The sequence below is a fragment of the Lutra lutra genome, chromosome 5 (assembly GCF_902655055.1).
Source record: "Lutra lutra chromosome 5, mLutLut1.2, whole genome shotgun sequence".
Classification (NCBI taxonomy): Eukaryota; Metazoa; Chordata; class Mammalia; order Carnivora; family Mustelidae; genus Lutra; species Lutra lutra.
In genome coordinates, this window is record NC_062282.1 from 11051893 (window position 1) to 11078713 (window position 26821).

The 26821-nt window shown below is 41.0% G+C and overlaps 1 protein-coding gene across 5 annotated transcripts in view; it reads right to left on the bottom strand.

Annotated features, from left to right (window-relative positions):
* Positions 1-5263: 5263 nt before the first annotated feature.
* DNAH5 (dynein axonemal heavy chain 5) overlaps positions 5264-26821 on the bottom strand; it is a 277211-nt gene continuing 255653 nt past the window's right edge. For all 5 annotated transcript variants that reach the window (XM_047730540.1, XM_047730538.1, XM_047730537.1 and 2 more), the window contains 6 exons: positions 25868-26083; positions 23659-23871; positions 21225-21377; positions 20570-20801; positions 6297-6750; positions 5264-6079 (listed from right to left, as the gene is read on the bottom strand). In XM_047730540.1, coding sequence (XP_047586496.1) covers positions 6599-6750; positions 20570-20801; positions 21225-21377; positions 23659-23871; positions 25868-26083 — 966 coding nt within the window. In that variant the 3' untranslated portion in view covers positions 5264-6079; positions 6297-6598. The remainder of the gene's footprint in view (positions 6080-6296; positions 6751-20569; positions 20802-21224; positions 21378-23658; positions 23872-25867; positions 26084-26821) is intronic.

Here is a 26821-nt window from a genome sequence, read left to right on the forward strand (position 1 = left end):
AAACCGATTAGGAAAACAAACAACAAACAAAAATAAACCAAAGTAGGGGAAAGCACAGCAGACATATGCATTAACTATATTCCAATTAATGCACAGTTGCCTGTTTCCTACTACAATCAAAATACCTAGATTTTTGTTTTGCAAGAATATAATTCAGCTTACAGTGTCCGTCTTTTATAATGACCCTCATTTGTACTTGAATAAATCTTCAAGATCGGAGGTATAATGTATCAGGGGATTTAAGATGTGAACAATAGTGATTTATTCTTGAGACACTGAGAACATTTTCACTATTTGCTAGAATAGCAAAAAGTTTCAGAGGGGCGTGCAAATGATCACTTTTCAAATGATAAAACACAAAAACGTTTTATAAGCTCTTTTTCTACAGGGCTCCAGGAATTTGCCTTAAATATTTGCATAAATAAATTATAAGTGGATACACCCCGACAGACTGAGTGGAGGAAAAGGAAGCTCCAACAGAATGAATTTGAAAGTGCGTCCACAGTCAAGGGGAGTGTTCACAACCACCCAGAACACAGGTTTTGCTTCTTAATCCTTTCCCAATCTCCCCATCGTGTGACTTTCCAGGCAATCTTGTGGGCGTCTTTCATCGCATTTAATCTTTCTCCCTTCTCAAGTACCCATGAACACTGTATGTGGCCTTATTAAAACTGACTCTTGCACAAGTAGTGGGGAAAACCTAATTGGCTTTCCAGGCAACTGTTTGTGATTACATTTGATATGAATGTTACGCGTATTAGCCTAAGTGAAGAAATACATGAAGAAAGGTATTAACAGTAATCATAAGACCTTACCAGAGCAGGGGCAGAGCTTCGCGCTGCACAATATGTCTTGGCTCTACACACACGACACACAGCAAGGAACAATAATGTAGAGCCCAGTGAAAAATGGCGTTTGGCATACAAATTAAAGACAGAACAAGCCTCCCGATCTTGGCCCCATACGCACCCAACATAAGCTCAAACTTGGAAACAATTAAGCTTGCCTATAAATCTGGAGCCTTGGGAAACTAAATGGAGTCTTAAATCAGAGAAGGTACAAAGAAGGCTAGGAAGAAGACTCATTAGCCAAATTCACACAGTGGTATGATGAGTGTTCCTAAGAGGTGGGAGCTGATAGGACTTTTAAAAAATCTCAGAGTTTACCCCTCGAGGCCCTGAAATTCTAACGTTAGATCATAATACCACTGGCATTTTGTAATGAAACCTTTGAAATCCAAGGGATAAAAAAAGCAAATTTTTAAAGGGCCATTTACTCATTCATTGTCTTGATCACCAGAATTACTGCTAATAATTGCATTCTAACAGTGTCTGTAAACAAACCTGACCCTCCTACTTACCCACCACCCTGCCCCACTCAGAATACTTCATCCCACCCCCAGGTTCCTTCCTTCACACTGAATCTCTATTTTTTCATGTCTTCTCATCCAGGTGAGAGAGTAGGATCCATCCCATAAGTTCTATCTATTGGGCTGCTCTGCTGTATGGCTTTTCCAGCCTGATAAACAGAACCAGGAAAGGCCCTCGGGTACAGATTGGGTCGACAACACATTCTGCCCTTGCCTCGGTCAAGTTCACTGGTTTTCACATGCAACACAGAATGGAACTCACCATTTAAGATAAATAAGAATGCGTTCATGGGGGGGGCGCCTGGGTGGCTCAGTGGGTTAAAGCCTCTGCCTTCGGCTCGGGTCATGATCTCAGGGTCCTGGGATCAAGCCCCACGTCAGGCTCTCTGCTCAGCAGGGAGCCTGCTTCCCTCTCTCTCTCTGCCTACTTATGATCTGTCAAATAAATAAATAAAATCTTAAAAAAAAAAAAAGAATGCATTCATGGGTTCAGGGTCTTAGCCAAGTTACTCTCTGATTCTAAAGCTGACCTCAAATTCTCTCCTCTTCTTCAACGTGGTGGTATATGAGGGTTCTTCAAATGCACATTCTGGATACGACAGATGTCAGTCAATTGACCAGAATGCATAAACTGCAAAAATTACTACAACTAAAAGCCACAGAAATTACCAGCTGAAACTACTAGATGTCCTCGTGTTTTCACAAGCTACTGATTTGTTTATTGGTCTTCCAAAGCATTCGCCCAATCTGGAGGACCATATTGTGAATAGAAGTAGACCATTTGTTTACCCTTAAGAGGTATTATTTTGATGGGCTGCTGAGGGCTTCCCATCAACGTCATCAGTTACACAATATAATTTTTAAAAATCACTCTGAGCACTTGCAAGAGAAAAGTATTTAAAATGTAAAAGCATTGGGAGATGGAGAGGAGAAGGAAGTTGGGGGAAATTGGAGGGAGACACAAACCATGAGAGACTGTGGACTCGGAGAAACAAACTGAGGGGTTTGGGGGGGTGAGCCTGGTGGTGGGTATTAAGGAGGGCACATTTTGCATGGAGCACTGGGTGTGGTGCATAAACAATGAATTCTGGAACACTGAAAAAATCTTAAATTTAATTTTAAAAATGAATAAAATTAAATGTAAAAGCAATTGTGCACTTCAGCAGGGTCTGACATAGGAAAAAAATATGTTGCAGATCTGGGTGGGAGTGGAAATTATATCTTCTAAGAGAAAACTGCTCATGTATATATTTTATTACTCTTATCATTACTAAAGATTTCTGTGCTGCAAAAAATCTGTCAACTACATTATCAGCATAGGGTAACATAGCAATTTTTTTTGTAATTCTACACCTTCGAGTGCAAGTTTATCACTAATAAAGATATCGCCAATGCCGTGCATTTTGTCTGTAGTGGAGACTCCTGAAAGCCATTTAACTACATAACACTCGTGATTTGCCTCATCCTGTCTCCTACTGTAGAATTCTTGACAAGACTTTTCTATCACAAATAGCGTTTAACACCAAGAAGTGCTTCTCACTCTAGTGACTTGGGAACACAGGATTTCCACGGGCCACTGCTCTATAGCTGGCAGCAGTCAAGCAAGGTTTGAAATTCCATTTAGGAAGCAGCCCTCCTCAGCCCTCCCATTCCAGGCTGGGTTTCCTGTCACCCTTCCTGTGCTCACTTCCTCTCATTAGGAAGCAAGAGAAGACTCCCCAGTACTGGCAGGTGGGAGAGGTTTTCCCTTGTCCTTCAGATCTAAACGTAGATGTCACCTCTCCAGAGATGCCCTTCCTTAGGGCCCAGTCACATGAGGTCTCCGTAGGGAAACCACCCATGGTAGAGAGGTTGCTCAAGAACACCTGGGCTGTGGCTTTGCCACATCCCCTGATGGGGACCTGGCCTTGCTGCTGCTGAATGGGTTTGATGCTTGCCAATGCTCCCTTAAAGAGAAGCTCAGAGGAGAGAGAGGTAAGTGGAAATCCCCACACATCAGGCAAGTTCTGACGTGGCAAAGTGTTTTCTTTTGTCTCAATTCTGAGAGGACTTCATTTGCGTCAAGAGAGTCACCAATACCTGCCCCCTGCCCAGGAGAACCAGGGGACCAAGAAAAACCAGACAGCAGTGTAATGCCCAAGTTTTCATGTTCAAGAGACCACCAAGGAGCCAACACCGATGCAATCACATGAGGGTTTATTTGACAAGCTTAAGCTTGGGCCCAAGTATACCCGACACAGCAGAGTAGGGACTTGGACCCCGACGCTAGTTAAGGCAGGGGTTTTTATGGGTCATTACAAGAGGCGGGGGGGGGGGGGGGCGGTGGTGGCAGGGAGGAGAAGTTTCAGACTTTTCTGCAGTAAGCTGATTAGCTGTTGCCGGGCTGTTTACAGGGTTAGGTACTTTCTTGGAAGTGTTTACAGGGTTAGTTATAGTGGTTTTTCCTGGAAGTGTTTACAGGGTTAGGTATTCCTGTTACTAAAGCAGGGTGGGGGTCCCTGGAACTAAAGTAAAGTAGGGGAAAGTTCAGCCCTTGGTCACAGGGGCCTGAGATGGCTGCCGAAGCTAAGATGGCTATACTTGTGCTAATGCTAAACTCGAGGTGGGATGGCCTTAATTTTCTCGGCCTCCGTAAGTAGCTGCTTTGGCTCGGGGGAGTTCCTTGCTGCTGGTACTCTTGGTGTCTTCTGTTAAACAGGGATGCTGTAGTGTGGCTTCTGCCTACTAATCCGTGACACCTGAATGGCTATGGTCTCCCTCGCTCCTAGCACCCGGCATTTTCCTTTGGAGTGCAGAACTCCAATCTCTATACGTCCCTCTATGAATCTCATACATGTGTCATACTATACATTCATACGTTGAGATCATGTAAAGTTATATACCTGAATAGTCGCTTATTTTCTGTGTCTAGTCCTCTTACATCAGGGAATGTGGGCATTTTTTTCCCCACCATTGTTCCTGACACACAGGAATCAGACACACTGAAGTAATTTTTTAAGTAAATCAATACTGAGATGATGACAAAGACTCGGCAATGACACCGTACCCTCACCGCGTGTTGTTTTCTTTCTTGCGTTCACGCAAGCAGTTGGCGACTCTTCCCATCACCGGAAAGAATCAATGAGTTGGTTCTCTCTTGCCCCACACCCAATTCAGTAGAAGCCGAGAACCTTCTGTGGGTGGGAGCTGCAGGGTGAGAGCTGGAGGTGGTGTGGAAAGGGGCATCCTTGGCTCTTCACTTCTTCAGCAACATTTCTTACTGAATTTGTCCCAAAAAATTTCTAGTTGTCTCCATGGTGTCCTTTCCCACTTTGGGTCTCAAAGACTTGTACATACATACCAACAATTTCGTTTCACAGAATTAGATGAATTATGCATTTTCAACAAGTTAACTTGATAAGAAACCTCATTTTGAAACCTTATTTCTGGATACGCAATGGCACTTGCTCCCTGGCTGAGAAAGAGCAGTTATAATTTTGACATTCATTAACAGCTCTTTATTAATTCACATCATTTCTACATCTTATTATTTGTTCTTCAAAATAAAATGATTGTTTTACCACAATTCCCACAATCAACTAGTATATAGTAATTCAGACCAGCTGAAGCTGCTCAAATGAAAAGAGTATTGTCCAAGATGGGTGGGGTCCCATGAACCCCCCAGGCCTAGCTCTGACCATAATTAACATAAAATAAGAGGGACCCACACCTGCATCCTTGCAGCCCCTCCTTCCTATAAAATGGTTTATCACCAGAAACACTAAGTTAGATGTGAATTTAAGCAATCATTTGCAGACCACAGCTCTAATTCTGACCAAGTTTTCTAGTCAATAAGTTATAGATGAAGCAGTTTATAATTCACAACCAGGATTTAAAATAAAAACATATGAAGAGTTCCACAGATAGTATTTTCTTTATTAATAAAAGGCCCCCACACCAACTGACTTCTATTCTTTGCCTGGTCTTCCAATCATTACACCATTTCAAGTCAACCCGATATTTTATGAGGTGTTATCTTCAACCTCATACTACATGTTTACCATTTCCATACTAAGAAAGCTTTGATCCTGTTTATCGTGGCTGCCTCACATCCCCTACTTCTGTAACTATAGACTTAGTATTGAACGCGTAGGGTGCTCTCACTGTTTTCTGTTATTAAATGTATTTTGCTATATAAATTACTTCAGCCTCTTCAATTGTTTTCTTGGTATAGATTTCCAGGAGAGAAGATAAGACTCAAAGCATATGAACATTTTTATGGCTGTTTCTGTGCTTGGATATTTAATTATTTTACAAAAAGAACGGGTTGATTTCCATCACTCTAGGAATCTCTAAGCATATCACTTTTACAAAGACCTCACCACAAGTCACTTCCAGCCTTCATATTTTTTATTATAACAAATATCAGTATCTCATTATTAACTATCAGTGGAGTTGAACATCATTCTATATGTTTATTCTCTAGGATTACATGAATTGTCTATTCATCGATTCACATTCTTAACCCAATCATCTACTTCCTTCCATTTTTTTAAAAGGTCTTCCCAAATGGCTGCTTGAGCTATGAAAACAAATCTCTTAACCTGACCTAAATGCAGAAGGCCATAGAAGCAAAATCAGCACAAACCTGTCTGTTCCCTTAGTGAACAGGGCTGTTTCCAGAACCACATTAGCGGAAGAATAATCCGTTCAAGGAAATGTCTGCTTGACCTACCCTGTCTTTTTTTTTTTTTAAGATTTTTTTTTTTTTTTGACAGACAGATCACAAGTAGGCAGAGAGGCAGGCAGAGAGAGAGAGAGAGAGGAGGAGGAGGCAGGCTCCCTGCTGAGCAGAGAGCCCGATGTGAGGCTCGATCCCAGGACCCTGGGATCTTGACCTGAGCCGAAAGCAGAGGCTTTAACCACTGAGCCACCCAGGCGCCCCAACCTACCCTGTCTTTAGACCTGAATGCATTACTGTGGATTTGCAGGCCACACTTCATTAGGGAGTTGTAAGTTTTGCTTTTAAATAACCAAATAACTTTTCAATAAACACACGGATTGGTCATTAAGGATGACGCAGGTTAAAAGTGATTAAGCGTCCAGCTAAGGAGTGGGGAAAACCTACACAGCTCATTAGCTGCACGATTAACCTGCGTGATCAACGTTGTTCAGCGCTCACGGACAAATAAAGGTTAGGGTAATTCGGACCTGCATTTTCTGAAGTTTTCGGTAGGGACACACCCCATGTTACTTGACATCACAGAGAAGGGCAACCCCACGGAGCACCCAGTGTTCAGGGACCTGGGCCGTCCTGAGGTCCACAGCGGCGATATAGTTCAAGTCCGTTCGAACTGGCTTCTTGTAAATGGGGCAGGAATAAAACCGAGGATCTCTTAAAGCTACAAAAAAAATCCATGAAAAAAACTTGGTGAATTTCAAAATTAAGCAGCCCCAACAGCATGCAGAGTCAAATCTGTGCATTTTAAAGATCGTTCCAAAGTTTGGGTAGAATGAGAGAGATTCTTCCTGAGGTCAGTCCTCCCTAGATGTGAAGCAGACATAACTGCAGGTTTCCAGGGAGTATGACAAAACACCCAGACATCTTCAGGTTTATCCCACTGGCCCCTTGTCCCCTGTCCTTGACGATAATCCCTGCCCACATGAAATGACAATGGACCTCCCACTGCTTCCTTTCCACCCATCAGTTCAACATGGCCCTTGCACTCTTTCTCCTCTACGTCCTCACCCAATCTTGTGCATGGACACCCTCTCCATTTTTCTCTCAGGGTTTGCCTTTGACACAAGGCACCTGTCACTTTTAATCAGATGCCCAGCACCAAGGCTCACTAGTATTTCATTATATTAAGATTATGTTTTCAAATCTCTGCCTTTGACCCTCTGTGCCATAGTCTAAAGGATATTTGAAATCACAGGACAGGGGATGTTCCCCACCCTTATCAGGGGTTGTGAGTTCTCCATGTGTACAGAGGAAGAGAAGTGGCTGGGAAGTAGACAGCCATGGCACAGTTCATCTTCCTGAGACACAATCTACCATTTTGGAGTAGATGAACACACGGAGTTTCCAAACTACTTTTGCAACAAAGACAACTTACGCATGTCCATCTTTCAAAGACCCTTGCTAATATATTCATCCCTAACCAAAGTTTCATGTTCTCTCCAGTCTTGGAAACCCCACGATCAGGGACAGATCCAGGTCTTACAGGTGGCACAAGGCTTTCAGAAAAAGAGTAAAAATTTACAAATACTAAATTGGGCTTTGGGAGGAGCCTCTGCATGGAACAGCTTGGAACGTGAACTTGGTCAGCTTCTCCTTCACTCTACACCACCCGCATAGCTTATCTGCATGTCTCCTCACGTCCATCTCAGGAAGCAGTACATTATTTTCTCTTCTCTTCCTAAATTGTTTCCGCACAAACGTGGTGTCTGCACCCATCCTTGTGCCCCTCTGGAAGGCCAACATTGTACATGACCCTCACATAAACATTCAGACCAAAGCAGGTTTAATGAAGAGGAGAACGTTGCTTTGGTGAATTCGTGTGATGCACACACGTGAAACTTGGAAACAGTAACTCTCAACGCTCTACGTGAGATGTTGACATATTGCTGAATTTATGTCCCAAAACTAACTTGCATGATGATTTATCTTTTTCTAACAAATTCCAAAAGCGAGTCACTCTCAAAAGTTAAGATCTCATTTTCTGACCCAGTAAAACCCTCTACCTGCTTTGCCATGTGTTTTTATACCTCCACTGTAATTAATTTATTGGGAGAAATTAAACACTTGAATATGATGATATTATACATTAGGTTTCAATATAAAGTAAATATTCTAAAGCAGTGATTCTTAACCAAGGATGATTTCACTCGTGGGGGACATTTGTGACTATCTGGAGATATTTTTGGTTACCACAGCTGGGAGACCACTACTGGCATCTAGTGGGCAGAGGCCAAAGATGCTGTCAATGTGCTATAATGGACAGTACAGCACCCCCTGCACCCCACCAAAGGATATCAATAATATCAAGGTCAGGGAACCCTGTTCTAAAACAAACTCATAGGTACTTTACACTACTTTAAAACTATGGGTTTGCTTAATCCCATGAAATTAATCATGAGAGTGAATCTAAATTAATTTAACACCTAGTTTTAAAATCTGGGTGTTATTTTTTAAATTACCATGAGAATATCACTCATAATAATTATTAGGCAAATATATCAAAAATTCTGATTAAACAAGTGAATCGCAGTGAATTCATGGAGTGTAGTTAATACTAACAGTATTGACTGATATCATCAAATCCTTTAATCCTGGGATCTGTAAATATATAATAAGTGTTAAATATTGTTCTTCTTGACACAAATTTGACTAATGTTATAAATCTTGAAGGAACCCAGTGTAGTCTCGCATTTGGTGCAAATGTAATTATAGTATGTATGTAATAATAAATATACGTAATTGTAATAATTACACCTTGGGAAGTATAGGAATACTTGGATTTTAATCCCAAAAGCAAAGACAAATTGGGGGGTGGGGTGGGAAATAACATTCTTTTCAATAGACAGGTAAAAACCAATCCTCTGAGATATTTATCCAATTTTGTTTATTTGTAGTTGTTGCAGAACTAAAGGTGCCCAAGCCAAACCAGAGCAGGCAGCCAACTTCCGCAGCAGGATTAGAAGCTGCTGGAAGTGCCATTTCATGGTCAAGGTGCCGACACACGCTAAACAACCACGTCAAAACAGATGATTCAAAGCCATTAGCCCTAGTTAGACAAGTAACTTTGAAGACAAAAATAAACATGCTAGGTAGGGAAAGCAAATCAGCTAATCACGTCGAAAGCCTTAGGGTCCCAGAAGGAGGAGCCAAGACAAGAGGCTGTCTAAATCGGGGAGAGGCTATGGTTTCGGATCTGAAAGGTTTAAACAGCTTAAAGGAGTTTCACTTTCTAACTATGTCACTTCCCTCTCTAGCCTACGCTTTTCATCCAAGTGCTAGTATATCACTGCATCATACATTCCTTCTGATATCCAAAACAACCAAGTTACATAGAGATTCCCTATATAACCTTTAAATCATTTCTTTGTTTAACTCTTCTTTGTGAATGACATTGAAGTGATTAAAAGGGGACTCTTAAATGTTTATTTTAATCCTGCAACAAACATGTGAGTTAGCGTATTAATATCAGCAATAATAACAAAATGATTTATTGTATGCTAACTGGGTGCTAGCCACCTGTCAGTTTAATGCTCTTAACAGCCTTATGTGATGGGTACCATTATGAAATCCATTTTGCAGACGAGGAAACTGGAACACAGCAAGGTGAGCTATTCATCCAAGGTCACAAAGCTGTAGGTGATAGGAACCAAACCTGGCCAGAATGGGTTGAGAGCCTATACCCTTAATCTCAGCAATAGTCAGAATGTTCTAAGTGTGTGTGCCTCTACATCTTAGCAGGAGAAGGTGAAAATGAACTGGAAATAACAATTAGATGTCTGACTTCAACTTAAAGCATAGTTGAGACTCCTTCAAAGCCACATGACTGGGGCACCTGGGTGGCTCAGTGGGTTGGGTCTCAGCCTTCGGCTCAGGTCACGATCTCAGGGTCCTCAGATTGAGCCCCGCATTGGGCTCTCTGCTTGGCGGGGAGCCTGCTTGCCCCCCTCTCTCTGCCTGTCTCTCTGCCTACTTGTGATCCCTCTCTCTCTGTCAAATACATAAATAAAAAATCTTTAAAAAAATTTTTAAAAGCTACATGACTAATTACTGGAGTGATAAAATCAGAAATACAACTCAAATACCCAGGCTCCTGGCTCACTGCCTTTTTACCTGAGCCCATGCGCCCCGTCCCCCCCACCCCTCCAACCCTTGCCACCTGGCAGGGGAGGTGACCACATTGAACCCTTTAGTCTGCAGCATGCAGAGGCGGCCACAGGAAGTGAGAGTGCTCATCCAGACGTGCAGACTCTGTATCTACTCCACCATGTACCTGAGAAAAATAAACTCATGACTTCAAAATGCAAAGAAGCTGTCCTCATTTGTAATTTAGGCTTTGAGTTGAAGCTTCAACCCAGACACCGGAGAGACTCCCTAAACGCATAGTCTTAAGAAGAACATAGGAATTCCCAGAGGTTTGCGTTCATCCCACATTCTGATACCAGCTTTGGTAGCTGGAAACCCTAGGCCAATTTCATACATCTCTACCCCTTAACTTTCCCATCTGCAAAACAGGGATGATATAGCTTACTGAGTTGTTGTAAAGATTAAACAAATTAATATATGGGAATGACCCCCCAAGCATAGCATAATACTTGAAATGCGGCAGATGCCCAAGGTGTGTTAGATTTCTCCTTTCTCTCTCTCCTCACACACACATGCACACACACACACACACACACACATGCACAAATCTATACCCACCTTTATCTTTTCACTGAAAAAAATTCCCCAGATTCACCTTCCCCATGACTCTAAACGAGTCCCAGGTTTACAAACTGAAGACGGCTCTTCATGGGGCTCAAGAGTCAGAAGGCCCCCACCTCCTGGTCCCGGCATGGGCTGTTCGCACCCCCAGCCCCATGTCTGCACAGTGTTGGACCAGGGTGCCTCCCAGGGTGTTCTAGAAACACCTTCTTCCTCATTAGCTGTAGAGACCCTGAGATCCTCCTCACCCTACTGAGTGCCCAAAGATACATATTAAGTCTTGCTTTGTCCCCCCAAAGGTTCCAGTTACCATTTTCCCATCACATTGCCTACAGCACTGAAGTTCACTGGGAGCATCACTCTATCTATATATAATCTATAGGGAGATAGAAATTTCCTATGTCTGCCTCTTTGCAACTTCCTTTGAGAGCAAAGGAACTAGAGTTGATATGGGAGGTTTTGCCCTTTTGGTGAATTTCATACTATTTGGGTGACATTCTTATGATATCCTAAGCATTTGGGGACACATTACGCAATTTTTTAAACCTACAATAAATATCTATTAAACTATTATTTAAACTAAAAGTTACCCTTCATGTCAACATAAAAACAATTTACTATAAGAATTTTAACCTTAAACTTTAAAGCTTTATTAACAAGGCCACACCCTTTAGCTCAATTAGAGCCCTATTCAGTTATCAAGATTAAATGAAAATTAAGTTTATAGTATGAAAACAGCAATGGAATTTTAGCTTTTCATCACTAAAAAACACTTCTCTGACAACAAAGCTATTTGGCAAAACAGGTTTCCACCAAGTGCTACTGAAATCAAAAAAAATGAAAGAAAAAGAAAAAAAGAATGAAAGCTTTTCTTTTTTTTTTTTTCAGTGCTTTGAAATTAGTCACTTTTTCCTTTGCTTATTCTATTTGCTCCATTAACCTGCTGCTAATGAGCATCACCGCTGACTAATTCCCAGCAGGGTGAGTACAGTTCTTCTATAAAAATGTGTTCTTAAATAATAAAGAACGGCCTGTATTATGAAATTATTATTTTATTGATACCATGCTGAGATGCTCAAAATCATGTTGCAATGGATTTTTATAGTTTAGTCATAAGATATATAAAAGTAACACCTAACTGAATGTGAGGAAGATTTTATTTTATTTTATTTTATTTTTACTTTATAAGGGAAACATTTTTTGCAACGTGTTGACTGGGCCCAATGATATATTAAGCAAAATTTCTAAAATATTATCTTGGTTAAAAGAACACTTAATGATTATTTCTACAAAGTAACCACTGCCCCAGGTCTTCACACCACCCTAAGAACCAATAAATCTGAAGCCACAGGCGGCTTGCTTGCCTAGGCTCAGCCAGACACATTTATCCTGTCAGATTCCCTTGGGGTATGTGGAGGACCTTCCTGTTTTTCTGATGCCGTCCTCTCTTCACAGGCTCCTCTCCCTTCACGCACCTTCTTTCTGTTCCTCACTCACAGCATATCCACCACTACCTCATGCCTTTGCACTCTCACCTTTGCTCCTGGATATTCGCAGAACTGCCTTCGGTCACCTGGATCTCAGCTCAATGTTCTCTCCTCAGCAAGCCTCTCCCCGAACCCCTAAACTACCCGTTCCCTAGCATGACACAAGTGTGTTTCCTTCATAGAAAAGAACTATCTGGAACCAGTATGTGCATTTAGAGTCGATTCTCATTATCATGGGACTTCAGTACATAAAATCTCTAGGAACAGGGAATTAGCAATCACTGAACCATTGTTCCAAGGGTTTCCAAACAGAGGGCAGGTTTCCTACAAGCCTCTGGTCCCATTATGTTCATCAACCACTCAATACATAACCTTATTGTAGATGTGTTTTTGTTTAAAGACACATTTTCATATATATTGTTGATTCCTGAACATTGAACTCATGGCACTTTAACTCACGCTTCAGTGAAGCTTGTGTTAGACACGTATTTTCTCCATGAGGCACATCACAGCCTTCTTCTGCCTGCAAATGACTGTGTCTCATGCATGGACTCGTGGGTTACAGACAGATTTTAGAGTACAGTGAATTCTGAAGTGCAGAATCCATGAGTAACAAGGACCAGCTATGTCTGCTTCCTTTTTGCTGCCTGTCCCTCCTTGACACTGGGTTCCTTAAGAATGGGGATTCTGCCTGGTCTTTCTTCCCTGTTACGTCCCCAGCACCAGAGCAGAGCACACGGGTGGTCAAAACCAGATAGATACTGGATGACCGACTGGGCTAATGTATTTCCCTCTGCTAAGAAAAGTCTATCGCCCACTCTTCTCACACTCATTCTTACCATCAAAGCACACCTCATTATGAAGTGCTTCTTCTGGGCGTTCTGAGTGTATCTCTATCTTAACATGTATCAAATTCCATTTCAATTATTGATTTACTTGGCAGTCTCCCTAACTACAGGGAATCCCTTCTAGGTTTGATCTGGTTCATCATTATCTTTGTGTCCTCTGCACCTAAGATAGTGGCTGGCCCATATCAGGCATCCAGCAAATATTTGCTTAAAAAATAAATATTCATGGTTTATAAACTCTCTTCCCTTGACCCATGTTCCCAAATGTGATATTTATCTAAGACATGGGGATCCTAGAAGCTGTCTTTCAAAAAGAGATGGACTATTCCTTACTTGTTTAAAGAAAAACCTATTGTGTTTCTGTCATAAAATCAGTTTTTCCGGGGGAGCAGTCAAGATGGCAGAGAAGTAGCAGGCTGAGACTACTTCGGGTAGCGGGATATCAGCTAAATAGCTTATCTAAAGATTGCAAACACCTACAAATCCAACGGGAGATTGAAGAGAAGAAGAACAGCAATTCTAGAAACAGAAAATCAACCACTATCTGAAAGAACTCTACTGAAAGCGCTCAGGGAACAAAAGCTCCCGAAAGCGAACCCAGCAAACCCGAGCGGATTACTCAGCCCGGCCCCGGGTAAGGGCGGTGCGACTCCGCCTGGGGCAAAGACGCTTGAGAATCACTACAACAGGCTCCTCCCCCAGAAGATCAACAAGAAACCCAGCCAGGACCAAGTTCACCTACCAAGGAGTGTAGTTTCAATACCAAGGAGAGCGGCGGAATTCCAGAGGAGAAGAAAGCAAAGCACGGAACTCATGGATTTCTCCCCATGATTTTTTAGCCTTGCAGTTAATTTAATTTTTTTTTCTTTTCTTTTTTAATTTTTTTTTCTTTTTCTCTTCTTCTGCTAATTTTTTTTTAACTTTTACCGTTTTCTTTTTTAACGTTTTTTAAATAGTTTATCTAATATATATATATTTTGGGCGCCTGGGTGGCTCAGTTGGTTAAGCGACGGCCTTCAGCTCAGGTCATGATCCTGGAGTCCGGGGATCGAGTCCCGCATCAGGCTCCCAGCTCCACGGGGAGTCTGCTTCTCCCTCTGACCTTCTCCTCGCTCATGCTCTCTCTCACTGTCTCTCTCTTCTCTCAAATAAATAAATAAAATGTTTAAAAAAATAATAATATATATATATTTTTTCCTCTTTTTATATTTTTTATCGGCTTTCTTTTTTTAATAGTTTCTTTTTTTTTTTTCTTTCTGAACCCCTTTTTATCCCCTTTCTCCCCCCCCCCCACGATTTGGGATCTCTTCTGATTTGGCTAAAGCATATTTTCCTGGGGTTGTTGCCAACCTTTTAGTATTTTACTTGCTCCTTCATATACTCTTATCTGGACAAAATGACAAGGCAGAAAAATTCACAACAAAAAAAAAGAACAAGAAGCAGTACCAAAGGCTAGGGACCTAATCAATACAGACATTGGTAATATGTCAGATATAGATTTCAGAATGACGATTCTCAAGGTTCTAGCCGGGCTTGAAAAAGGCATGGAAGATATTAAAGCAACCCTCTCGGGAGATATAAAAGCCCTTTCTGGAGAAATAAAAGAACTAAAATCTAACCAAGTTGAAATCAAAAAAGCTATTAATGAGGTGCAATCAGAAATGGAGGCTCTCACTGCTAGGATAAATGAGGCAGAAGAAAGAATTAGCGATATAGAAGACCAAATGACAGAGAATAAAGAAGCTGAGCAAAAGAGGGACAAACAGCTACTGGACCATGAGGGGAGAATTCGAGAGATAAGTGACACCATAAGACGAAACAACATTAGAATAATTGGGATTCCAGAAGAAGAGGAAACAGAGAGGGGAGCAGAAGGTATATTGGAGAGAATTATTGGAGAGAATTTCCCCAATATGGCAAAGGGAACAAGCATCAAAATCCAGGAGGTTCAGAGAACCCCCCTCAAAATCAATAAGAATAGGTCCACACCCCATCACCTAATAGTAAAATTGACAAGTCTTAGTGACAAAGAGAAGATCCTGAAAGCAGCCAGGGAAAAGAAGTCTGTAACGTACAATGGTAAAAATATTAGATTGGCAGCAGACTTATCCACAGAGACCTGGCAGGCCAGAAAGAGCTGGCATGATATATTCAGAGTACTAAATGAGAAAAACATGCAGCCAAGAATACTATATCCAGCTAGGCTATCATTGAAAATAGAAGGAGAGATGAAAAGCTTCCAGGACAAACAAAAACTGAAAGAATTTGCAAACACCAAACCAGCTCTACAGGAAATATTGAAAGGGGTCCTCTAAGCAAAGAGAGACCCTAAAAGTAGTAGATCAGAAAGAAACAGAGACAATATACAATAACAGTCACCTTACAGGCAATGCAATGGCACTAAATTCATATCTCTCAATACTTACCCTGAATGTTAATGGGCTAAATGCCCCAATCAAAAGACACAGGGTATCAGAATGGACAAAAAAAACAAAACCCATCTATATGTTGCCTACAAGAAACTCATCTTACACCCGAAGACACCTCCAGGTTTAAAGTGAGGGGGTGGAAAAGAATTTACCATGCTAATGGACATCAGAAGAAAGCAGGAGTGGCAATCCTTATATCAGATCAATTAGATTTTAAGCCAAAGACTATAATAAGAGATGAGGAAGGACACTATATCATACTCAAAGGAACTGTCCAACAAGAAGATCTAACAATTTTAAATATCTATGCCCCTAACATGGGAGCAGCCAACTATATAAACCAATTAATAACAAAATCAAAGAAACACATCGACAATAACACAATAATAGTAGGGGATTTTAACACTCCCCTCACTGAAATGGACAGATCATCCAAGCAAAAGATCAACAAGGAAATCAAGGCCTTAAATGACACACTGGACCAGAGGGACATCACAGATATATTCAGAACATTTCATCCCAAAGCAACAGAATACACATTCTTCTCTAGTGCACATGGAACATTCTTCAGAAAGGATCACATTCTTGGTCCTAAATCAAGTCTCAACCGGTATCAAAAGATTGGGATCATTCCCTGCATATTTTCAGACCACAATGCTCTAAAGCTAGAACTTAATAACAAGAGGAAATTTGGAAAGAACCCAAATACATGGAGACTAAACAGCATCCTTCTAAAGAATGAATGGGTCAACCAGGAAATTAAAGAAGAATTGAAAAATTTATGGAAACAAATGATAATGAAAACACAACGGTTCAGAATCTGTGGGACACAACAAAGGCAGTCCTGAGAGGAAAATATATAGCGGTACAAGCCTTTCTCAAGAAACAAGAAAGGTCTCAGGTACACAACCTAACCGTACACCTAAAAGAGCTGGAGAAAGAACAAGAAAGAAACCCTAAACCCAGCAGGAGAAGAGAAATCATAAAGATCAGAGCAGAAATCAATGAAATAGAAGCCAAAAAAACAATAGAACAAATAAACGAAACTAGGAGCTGGTTCTTTGAAAGAATCAATAAGATTGATAAACCCCTGGCCAGACTTATCAAAAAGAAAAGAGAAAGGACCCAAATAAATAAAATCATGAATGAAAGAGGAGAGATCACAATGAACACCAAAGAAATACAGACAATTATAAGAACATACTATGAGCAACTCTACGCCAACAAATTTGACAATCTGGAAGAAATGGATGCATTCCTAGAGACATATAAACTACCACAACTGAACCAGGAAGAAATAGAAAGCCTCAACAGACCCATAAGCAGTAAGGAGATTGAAACAGTCATCAAAAATCTCCAAACAAACAAAAGCCCAGGGCCAGATGGCTTCCCGGGGGAATTCTACCAAACATTTAAAGAAGAACTAATTCCTATTCTCCTGAAACTGTTCCAAAAAAATAGAAATAGAAGGAAAACTTCCAAACTCATTTTATGAGGCCAGCATCACCTTGATCCCAAAACCAGACAGGGATCCCATCAAAAAAGAGAACTACAGACCAATATCCTTGATGAACACAGATGCAAAAATTCTCGCCAAAATACTAGCCAATAGGATTCAACAGTACATTAAAAGGATTATTCACCACGACCAAGTGGGATTTATTCCAGGGCTGCAAGGTTGGTTCAACATCTGCAAATCAATCAATGTGATACAACACATTAATAAAAGAAAGAACAAGAATCAAATGATACTCTCCATAGATGCTGAAAAGGCATTTGACAAAGTACAGCATCCCTTCCTGATCAAAACTCTTCAAAGTGTAGGGATAGACGGCACATACCTCAATATTATCAAAGCCATCTATGAAAAACCCACCGCAAATATCATTCTCAATGGAGAAAAACTGAAAGCTTTTCCGCTAAGGTCAGGAACATGGCAGGGATGTCCGTTATCACCACTGCTATTCAACATAGTACTAGAAGTCCTAGCCTCAGCAATCAGACAACAAAAGGAAATTAAAGGCATCCAAATCGGCAAAGAAGAAGTCAAACTATCACTCTTTGCAGATGATATGATACTATATGTGGAAAACCCAAAAGACTCCACTCCAAAACTGCTAGAACTTGTACAGGAATTCAGTAAAGTGTCAGGATTTAAAATCAATGCACAGAAATCAGTTGCATTTCTCTACACCAACAAGACAGAAGAAAGAGAAATTAAGGAGTCCATCCCATTTACAATTGCACCCAAAACTATAAGATACCTAGGAATAAACCTAACCAAAGAGACTAAGAATCTATACTCAGAAAACTCTAAAGTACTCATGAAAGAAATTGAGGAAGACACAAAGAAATGGAAAAATGTTCCATGCTCCTGGATTGGAAGAATAAATATTGTGAAAATGTCTATGCTACCTAAAGCAATCTACACATTTAATGCAATTCCTATCAAAGTACCATCCATTTTTTTCAAAGAAATGGAACAAATAATCCTAAAATAATCCTAAAAGACCTCGAATAGCCAAAGGAATATTGAAAAAGAAAGCCAAAGTTGGTGGCATCACAATTCCGGACTTCAAGCTCTATTACAAAGCTGTCATCATCAAGACAGCATGGTACTGGCACAAAAACAGACACATAGATCAACGGAACAGAATAGAGAGCCCAGAAATAGACCCTCAACTCTATGGTCAACTCATCTTTGACAAAGCAGGAAAGAATGTCCAATGGAAAAAAGACAGCCTCTTCAATAAATGGTGTTGGGAAAATTGGACAGCCACATGCAGAAAAATGAAATTGGATCATTTCCTTACACCACACACGAAAATAGACTCAAAATGGATGAAGGATCTCAATGTGAGAAAGGAATCCATCCAAATCCTTGAGGAGAACACAGGCAGCAACCTCTTCGACCTCAGCCGCAGCAACATCTTCCTAGGAACATCGCCAAAGGCAAGGGAAGCAAGGGCAAAAATGAACTTTTGGGATTTTATCAAGATCAAAAGCTTTTGCACAGCAAAGGGAACAGTGAACAAAACCAAAAGACAACTGACTGAATGGGAGAAGATATTTGCCAATGACATATCAGATAAAGGGCTAGTGTCCAAAATCTATAAAGAACTTAGCAAACTCAACACCCAAAGAACAAATAATCCAATCAAGAAATGGGCAGAGGACATGAACAGACATTTCTGCAAAGAAGACATCCAGATGGCCAACAGACACATGAAAAAGTGCTCCACATCACTCGGCATCAGGGAAATACAAATCAAAACCACCATGAGATATCACCTCACACCAGTCAGAATGGCTAAAATTAACAAGTCAGGAAATGACAGATGCTGGCGAGGATGCGGAGAAAGGGGAACCCTCCTACACTGTTGGTGGGAATGCAAGTGGTGCAACCACTCTGGAAAACAGCATGGAGGTTCCTCAAAATGTTGAAAATAGAACTACCCTATGACCCAGCAATTGCACTGCTGGGTATTTACCCTAAAGATACAAATGTAGTGATCCGAAGGGGCACGTGCACCCGAATGTTTATAGCAGCAATGTCTACAATAGCCAAACTATGGAAGGAACCTAGATGTCCATCAACAGATGAATGGATAAAGAAGATGTGGTATATATACACAATGGAATACTATGCAGCCATCAAAAGAAATGAAATCTTGCCATTTGCGACGACGTGGATGGAACTAGAGGGTATCATGCTTAGCGAAATAAGTCAATCGGAGAAAGACAACTATCATATGATCTCCCTGATATGAGGGAGAGGAGATGCAACATGGGGGGTTAAGGGGGTAGGAGAAGAGTAAATGAAACAAGATGGGATTGGGAGGGAGACAAACCATAAGTGACTCTTAATCTCACAAAACAAACTGAGGGTTGATGGGGGGAGGGGGTTGGGAGAGGGGGGTGGGGTTATGGATATTGGGGAGGGTATGTGCTATGGTGAGTGCTGTGAAGTGTGTAAACCTGGCGATTTGCAGACCTGTACCCCTGGGGATAAAAATATATGTTTATAGATTAAAAAAATAAAGTAATTTAAAAAATATGTGTAGGAAATATTTAAAAAAAAAATCAGTTTTTCCTTGAAATACACTATCTCGGCCATCACCAAAGTGCATGGCTTACAACAATCATCTCACCACATATATGTATGTGTATATCAAATCATCATGTTGTACACCTTAAGTATATGCAACTTTTATTAAAAAGATAAAATACATTTTTTAAAAAATGAGATGAACAGGGAAGTCCCAGGTGTGCTGAAAGGTGGTTATTGCTGAGAAGATATTAGCTGAGTGAAATGTAATAACAAAAGCATCCAGAACACATCAGGCCAATGGTGGAAACCAGTTTAGATCTTTTTAGTCTTACCACACAGAACTTTGTCAAAGTGCAATAACGTTTGCTTCATAGACATAATATTATGTTTGTAGGCTGGAATATGAACCCAGGTTTTTACTATTAGCTACTGGATTAAGCCAAATGGCCCTGAATTCAATCTGGCTTTCACACTGTGGCTTAAATCTCCAAGCTGGTAGAATCATCACCTCCAGGGGGGTCCTACGCTGTCCTGCCTAGAAAGCCTCCCTTCTACCACTCGTCCCACCTCATCTTATCAAACCTTCCGGGCCCTGTCCAGGCTCTGCTCCTAAGACCCAGCCCCTGATCACTTCTTCCCACTCCCATCTCCCCTCCTTTCCCATCCTCTGTTAACTATTCCAAACACTTGCTTCTTATCTCATCACCTAACATTTCGTGGGTATCCCTATATATTTGACCTGCTTTCGTAAATAGGCAAGAATGATCTAGATTCATGGCCTCCCCTGTAATACCCAAAAAAGTACCTAGCAATCAACAAGCACTCATTAAACATGGGTGTGAATGCCAATGCTGATAAGATAGTAAAATCCTCACACCATGATAACAAATATACAAGACTTTGTGTTTCTAACATTATCCAATCTGATGCCAACCATCCCTAAATGCACAGGACAACTTACTGTTGTTTTCCGCGTAAATCCTTATGACAGGCATCAGCTCAAAGAGCACTTTTGGTTTGGATTCAATGAGCTTCATGTTCCTCTTGTCCCAACCAGCACCTTCAAGATACAAGCCGTAGACGTAGACACCCTCGGTGGGAGGGGCAGAAATGTCATCCTTCATCCACTTGGTGACTTCATTGCAAAGCACCATGTTGTCCAAGGCCCAGCCTTCATTGGCCCGCGTTATTTCCTGCTCAGGACAAGAACAAGAGCAAAGGATGAAGAGAGTGGTTAGAGGTTTATCTTAACATAAAGAGTGTAACAGTGATGAAAGGGGAACCCCCAATTACCCTAATTCGGAGGAAGTAGAATCGTACTTTTACAGTTAAAAAGATTCTCTCATAAACAATACCCATCTCCTAATTCAGCCACTGTATTTTACAAAAAAAATATCAAATTATATCAAATATAAAGATAAAAAATAAATTCTTTGAAAGTCAAGTTAGCAGCCTGAGAACAAGCTGCTGGATTTCCTTTCAGGACAACGTAATTGCTGGTGGCACAAAGGGACAGCCATTCTCTGTCTCGTTATAGTCTTAAAACTATACTGACAGAAGAAAACCTTGTAAAAGAAAATCATAATAACACAACAGGTGTAAGACGAAACTATTACCTGGCGCATTGCAGTTAAAAATCCTTGGGGGTTAAAAAAGCCTGTCATCCAGAAGCAGTGGGGTCGGCCGTTGAAAACCCAGGAGGTAAACTGGCAGTTTCTTTCTAGAAGTTCAGTAAACCAGAAACCCAACGTACTAGAAATCCATGATGCCTGAAATGCATACATTGAAATAATTAATTAATACAGGCTTCATTCTGCTGTGTGACTAGCTATGTGCACAGGAAAAAATGATGAAATACCAAATCACTTTTAGAACTTAAAAGTTCCTGAGACATGAATTTCCCTTGGGTTCTGACATTTAAGTTTTCAAATTATTCTTCCTCCTCCTGATTTTAAGATACACTAGAATCAGCTGATCATCACATGAATTCCAGAACAAATCTAGCACTCAGTATGCTCTTCAAGTACAAATATATTCACTACCAATTCTGCTATAAAGCAGCTAAAATAGTTAATTGAATTAAATTTAATAGGTCTCAGCTATTTTTCCTTAGTTTACATTTTTTTTTCCTTAGGTTACATTTTTTTTTTTTTTTGAGTTTGCTCAAGTTTTTATTTACTCAACATTAAGAGAAAAATGAACATCATAAGGCCCAGAATAGCACATTTTGTGCATTTCTTCAGCCTCTTGGCAGCATCAGGCAGATGTGTTCACTCTGCACTGATTACTTAGGTTACATTTTTAACAGCTACACCATAAAACAGGGTTTCCATTTACATAAATGTACTCATGGTCTCTTTAAAATATATTGTTAAAAAAATAAAATACATTCTGTTGATGAAAAAATGATAGAATCCCTCCTCCACTTCTCATTTTTAATGAGGCAAACAACAGTTATTTTCTGAAGTTCTTGTCCCTGAGAATGAACTTTTATTCCTCTGATGAAGGAGCAAAAATGGAAACACAGGTCCCTTACCACCAACAAATTAATTGCATTCATTGTTTGTAATATTCTGCCTGAATTCACACGTGGAACTTCTGTTATTACAATTGGCATGGGTATGTCATTAGTGTTAGCAGCAACTCTACCAGTAGATATCTCCAAACCATATTTTATATCATTTTACTATAATTGGAATATCTTATGTATGAATAAATGTAGTGATCAAACTGTGTAGATATACTGCTTGAATTTCAAATTCTTAAGAATTAATTTGCCTATAAATAATAAGATTCCAAAGACTGACAATAAGTTAAGTAGAATAAAAAATTATTAAAATAATCATAATTTTAAAATTAGGTAACTCATTCTATCCTATCTTTATAGGTGTGTTAACTGAAAAAGATGTGTTTGTACTGATCTGAGGGCACAGGGACCCATTAATTCGAGGGCCCCTCCTGACAAGGATCCCTCCTCCAAAGCATTCCAGGAGCTGACCAAGCTGGTTGAGCTGGTTTGGTGGGAAATGAACCTGCAAAGGCTACTGACTAGTGACCAGGTAGGTTCTCCCTCTGTCACTGGCAACAAGGACAGTTAGTCCACATGGAAAACTCTCTGGCCTTGGGAATGAATTCATTGAAGGTAAGGAGAGGATGGAGTCTGGTCAAGGCTGATCTGGGTTTCTAAAGCCCAGGGTGAGATACTAGAGTCTCGATGCTAAACACTCTCTTTCAGTTCTAACACTATTATGTCTCACCTTCCCATTTACCTGAGTAGCTTCCAGAAGGCCAAGACCCCAGTGACTGCATGACCCAATCCCATATCCCGATGATGCCCTCCCTGTACATACCCCCACCTGGCCCCAGCTTTCTATCCTCCCCAAGCTCCCACCATACACCCAGATCTTCACCATCCCCCACAATGCATAAACTCTGGACAAAGATACTCTGGTACTCCCTTTACTTCTCCAAGTAGACAAGCATTTGTCAAAAGTGCATCTGCCATTTAGCACAAGGACCAGCACATGATCAGTAAGCAGACTATTAAATCATTATCTTGTTACCTGAAGATATACATACTCACATATGTACAGGCAAAGCCATGAAAAATGTTTCTTTTTGGTGTGACTTTGGCTGTGTGTGTGTGTGTGTGTTTAGGAAAACTTCCTTCTACAAAGCTAACATCATGGGCTTTGAAGCTCAAGAGCCTGGGTTTAATTTCTGACCCTTGGACTTCTTAGGCGTGGGATCTGGGAAAAGACTCAGTGTCTCCCAATCTCAAGTCCTTCACCTGCAAAAAGAGGGCTATAAAATGCAAAAATTTAAATGAAATCATGCATACAAATGTCCTAGTAGCATGCCCAATACGTGGGAGATGCTACGTAGTCTCCTTCCCGCACTAAAAGCTACAATTACAGGCCTACTGGGGGATCTGTCCCTAAAAAAAAGAACCCTTCTAAGTAAACTATGCTCTCCTGCTTTCCACTTGCCAATCTGGACTACTGACAACAATAAAGTGAGGAAGTAGACTGGGAGCAGACGTAACCGTACTTTCTTCCACCGAGCAGGAATTCTGGCGTCGAACATGCAGTTCAGGGCATCCCCCAGATCTTCGCTCATGATGATGGTGCCGTCGATAGCAAGTTTCAGCTCGGTCAGGGTGCTGCGGACCAGGGTGAGCAGCCTCTGCATCCTGTCTATCTCCTGCCGGAGGAAAATGTTCATGGGCTGGAACAGCCCCATCTTCTGCAGCCTCTCTTTCACCTGCCATGGAGACATTTAGCACATGTTAAAAATGTGACAGCGGGGCACCTGGGTGGCTCAGTGGGTGAAGCCTCTGCCTTCGGCTCAGGTCATGATCCCAGGGTCCTGGGATCGAGCCCCACATCGGGCTCTCTGCTCAGCGGGGAGCCTGCTTCCCCCTCTCTCTCTGCCTGCCTCTCTGCCTACTTGTGATCTCTCTCTGTCAAATAAATAAATAAAATCTTTAAAAATAAAATCGTTAAAAAAAAATATGACAGCGACGGCTATTTATGTAACCGGCTCCCTGGGGCTGCTGAAAGGCCCCGGATTGTCCAATTCCGCTAACGGTAAGCCTTTTTTTTTTTTCACTGCCAGAAAACAAAGGAGAAACACAAAAGGACACATCTGTGGGTGGACCAGCTGACTTCCCGTCCCAGGCGGGAGAGAACAGGCAGCCATTCATTCCCAGAAGAATACGAACGCATGACCACAACCACGAAGCCTTCCACATAGCAGCGGCGCTCGTCAGGAGATGCTCGTGTACCTGCTGGCCTAAGACTGGCCAACACACACACGGACACACAAAAAACATGTATACATGCACACGACCATCCTGCTGGCTGCTTCAAAAGACTAGACTCTGTCTTCAGAGCTTCCGGTTCTTTCCATCAGAGCATCCGTCCGATCATACCCCCCCCCACCTGTTTCCATCCTACAAGTACTTATCGAGAGCGTCTTCTATGGACCAGCGATCCTGCTGGGCTGAGTTGCTGTATCCCAAGGCAACACAGACAAAGGAAGGAGGCTCTCCTAATCCCCGTTACTTGCCATGTTTATTTATGTAACTGCTATTCCATTTTTAGATATTTTTATTGCTTCATAAATATTACAGCCACTGTTAGATATGAATGACCTCTCTCCCGATACTACAATGAGAGATGCTTATGAAAGCTGATAAAGGTATTGATTTTCTCCAAGCAAGTGATCAGTTTTCTCAAGGGGAAATTATTCCCTTGGTAATGGGTCCTTGAGTTCACTGTACAGTACCAGAAACCAAAATGGTCTGCTTTGTGGAAAATAATAAGATGCTAAAGAAACAAAATGCTGCAGGTTTCGTTTTTGAAAACCGGGTAAAGAAGGGCAATATATAAAGGGCCAGGGGGTCCTGTGACAGAAATGTTACAGGGTTAGTCCGGGGCATCTGCTAAGACTACATGTAAAGTTAGTCACTGGTGCTTTTATCTAAGATTTTAAAATGTTTTCAGGGTAAATCTTTTCACTAACATCTGCTAAACTGTCTAAAAAATGAACTTTCCTAATAATAAATTTGGCTTAGAAGTCAGTTACATATTAAAAAGACAAATCAATTTTCAAAACCTATGAAGCTGTAGAGTTACTGATATAACCTTCCTGAAATTAGGATGGCCTGAATTTTAAGATGTGCATTAAATTACACAATATTTTTTCATTGACCGGGTGCCTGATTCTCAAAATACATGACTTTCCTTTGAACGAATGACAATGTGAAGAACTTCAAAGGAAAGTTCTAGAAAAGCAATCCTAACCCAGCAGTATACACTTAGAACCTAGTCACGAACATGAACATTCTTGTCAGGGTTCTTTATTGTTTCTATTTCAAAATGATCACATTTATAGATTTAAAAACTTCTTTTCCTGGTTCTTCAGGAAGTGAGTTTTTTTTTTTAAAGATTTTATTTATTTATTTGACAGAGATCACAAGTAGGCAGAGAGGCAGGCAGAGAGAGAGGAGGAAGCAGGCTCCCCGCGGAGCAGAGAGCCCGATGTGGGGCTCGATCCCAGGACCCTGGGATCATGACCTGAGCCGAAGGCAGAGGCTTTAACCCACTGAGCCACCCAGGTGCCCCAGGAAGTGAGTTTTTGAATGTTTTTTTTTAGTTTCAGAAAAATCATTTTTTGCCCTCCTTCCTTACTCTTCACTCCCACCAACTGAACAGATGCTTCCCACTGCTGACATCCTGTCAGAATATCAACTCACTTCAAATGGGCTGTAGTCGGGGGGCAGTTTTTCCAGCATATCGTCGGCCAGCCGGGCCACCACAGCCTCCCGGGTCTCATCCCCTCCCCCGGAGCTGTCCTTGGGTTGGATGCTGAGGATGGTGTCCAGCACATCCTTGGCCAGCTTGCTCTGGTAAGTAATGTCAGCATTGGGATGCAGTCCAAACACCTCAGGGCTGTCGTAGGTAGGCAAGCTCTGAACAACAAGTACCCCACATTAGCCCACATTACTGACATAAGTACCTCTTAGATTATACAGTCTTAGGAAAGAAATGTTTTTATTAAAATAAGTCATGTAACATTGGGTGTCAACTATACTCGAATTTTAAAATGAATAAATAAATAAATAAATAAATAACATCAAATACCATCCCCACCACCACCAAAAAAATAAGTATTTACACAATATGTCTTATTTGCTGCAATCTCAATAATTTCTCCAGAAAAGAGTCAAAAGTTGGCGTGAAAGAGGATGAACACTGAGAAACACAGTAAGGTCAGGGGTCCTTACCGTCTCTACCTCCAGCAAATTTAATCAGAGACACTGTCTTGTTTTAGAAAACGTGAAATAGAAAGGGAGCTATGGATTAGTATTTTGTTTTCTAAAGGTCTAATTTAAACCAATCTTTTAAATAAATGTGATATAACTAATGTTTTCTATATTTTAAGGTACCAGAAAATGCTAGTTTTAGCAACTATGGCCCAAAGAGGGCCACAGGTGGGAACTGTACTCTCCCAGGGAGAAAGATGGAGATTAGGAAAAGAGGAATACCAAGAGCGACCCAGTGCAAGAGAAAAGCAGACAGCAAGAGACGATCAGAAGCAGCATAAGCAGGCGAAGAACACAGCTATTTGAAAGAAAAAAAATGTACCTAAATTTGACATTGGTTTCAATGTGTGAATTGTATCCTAAACTTCATTATTGTCTCATATT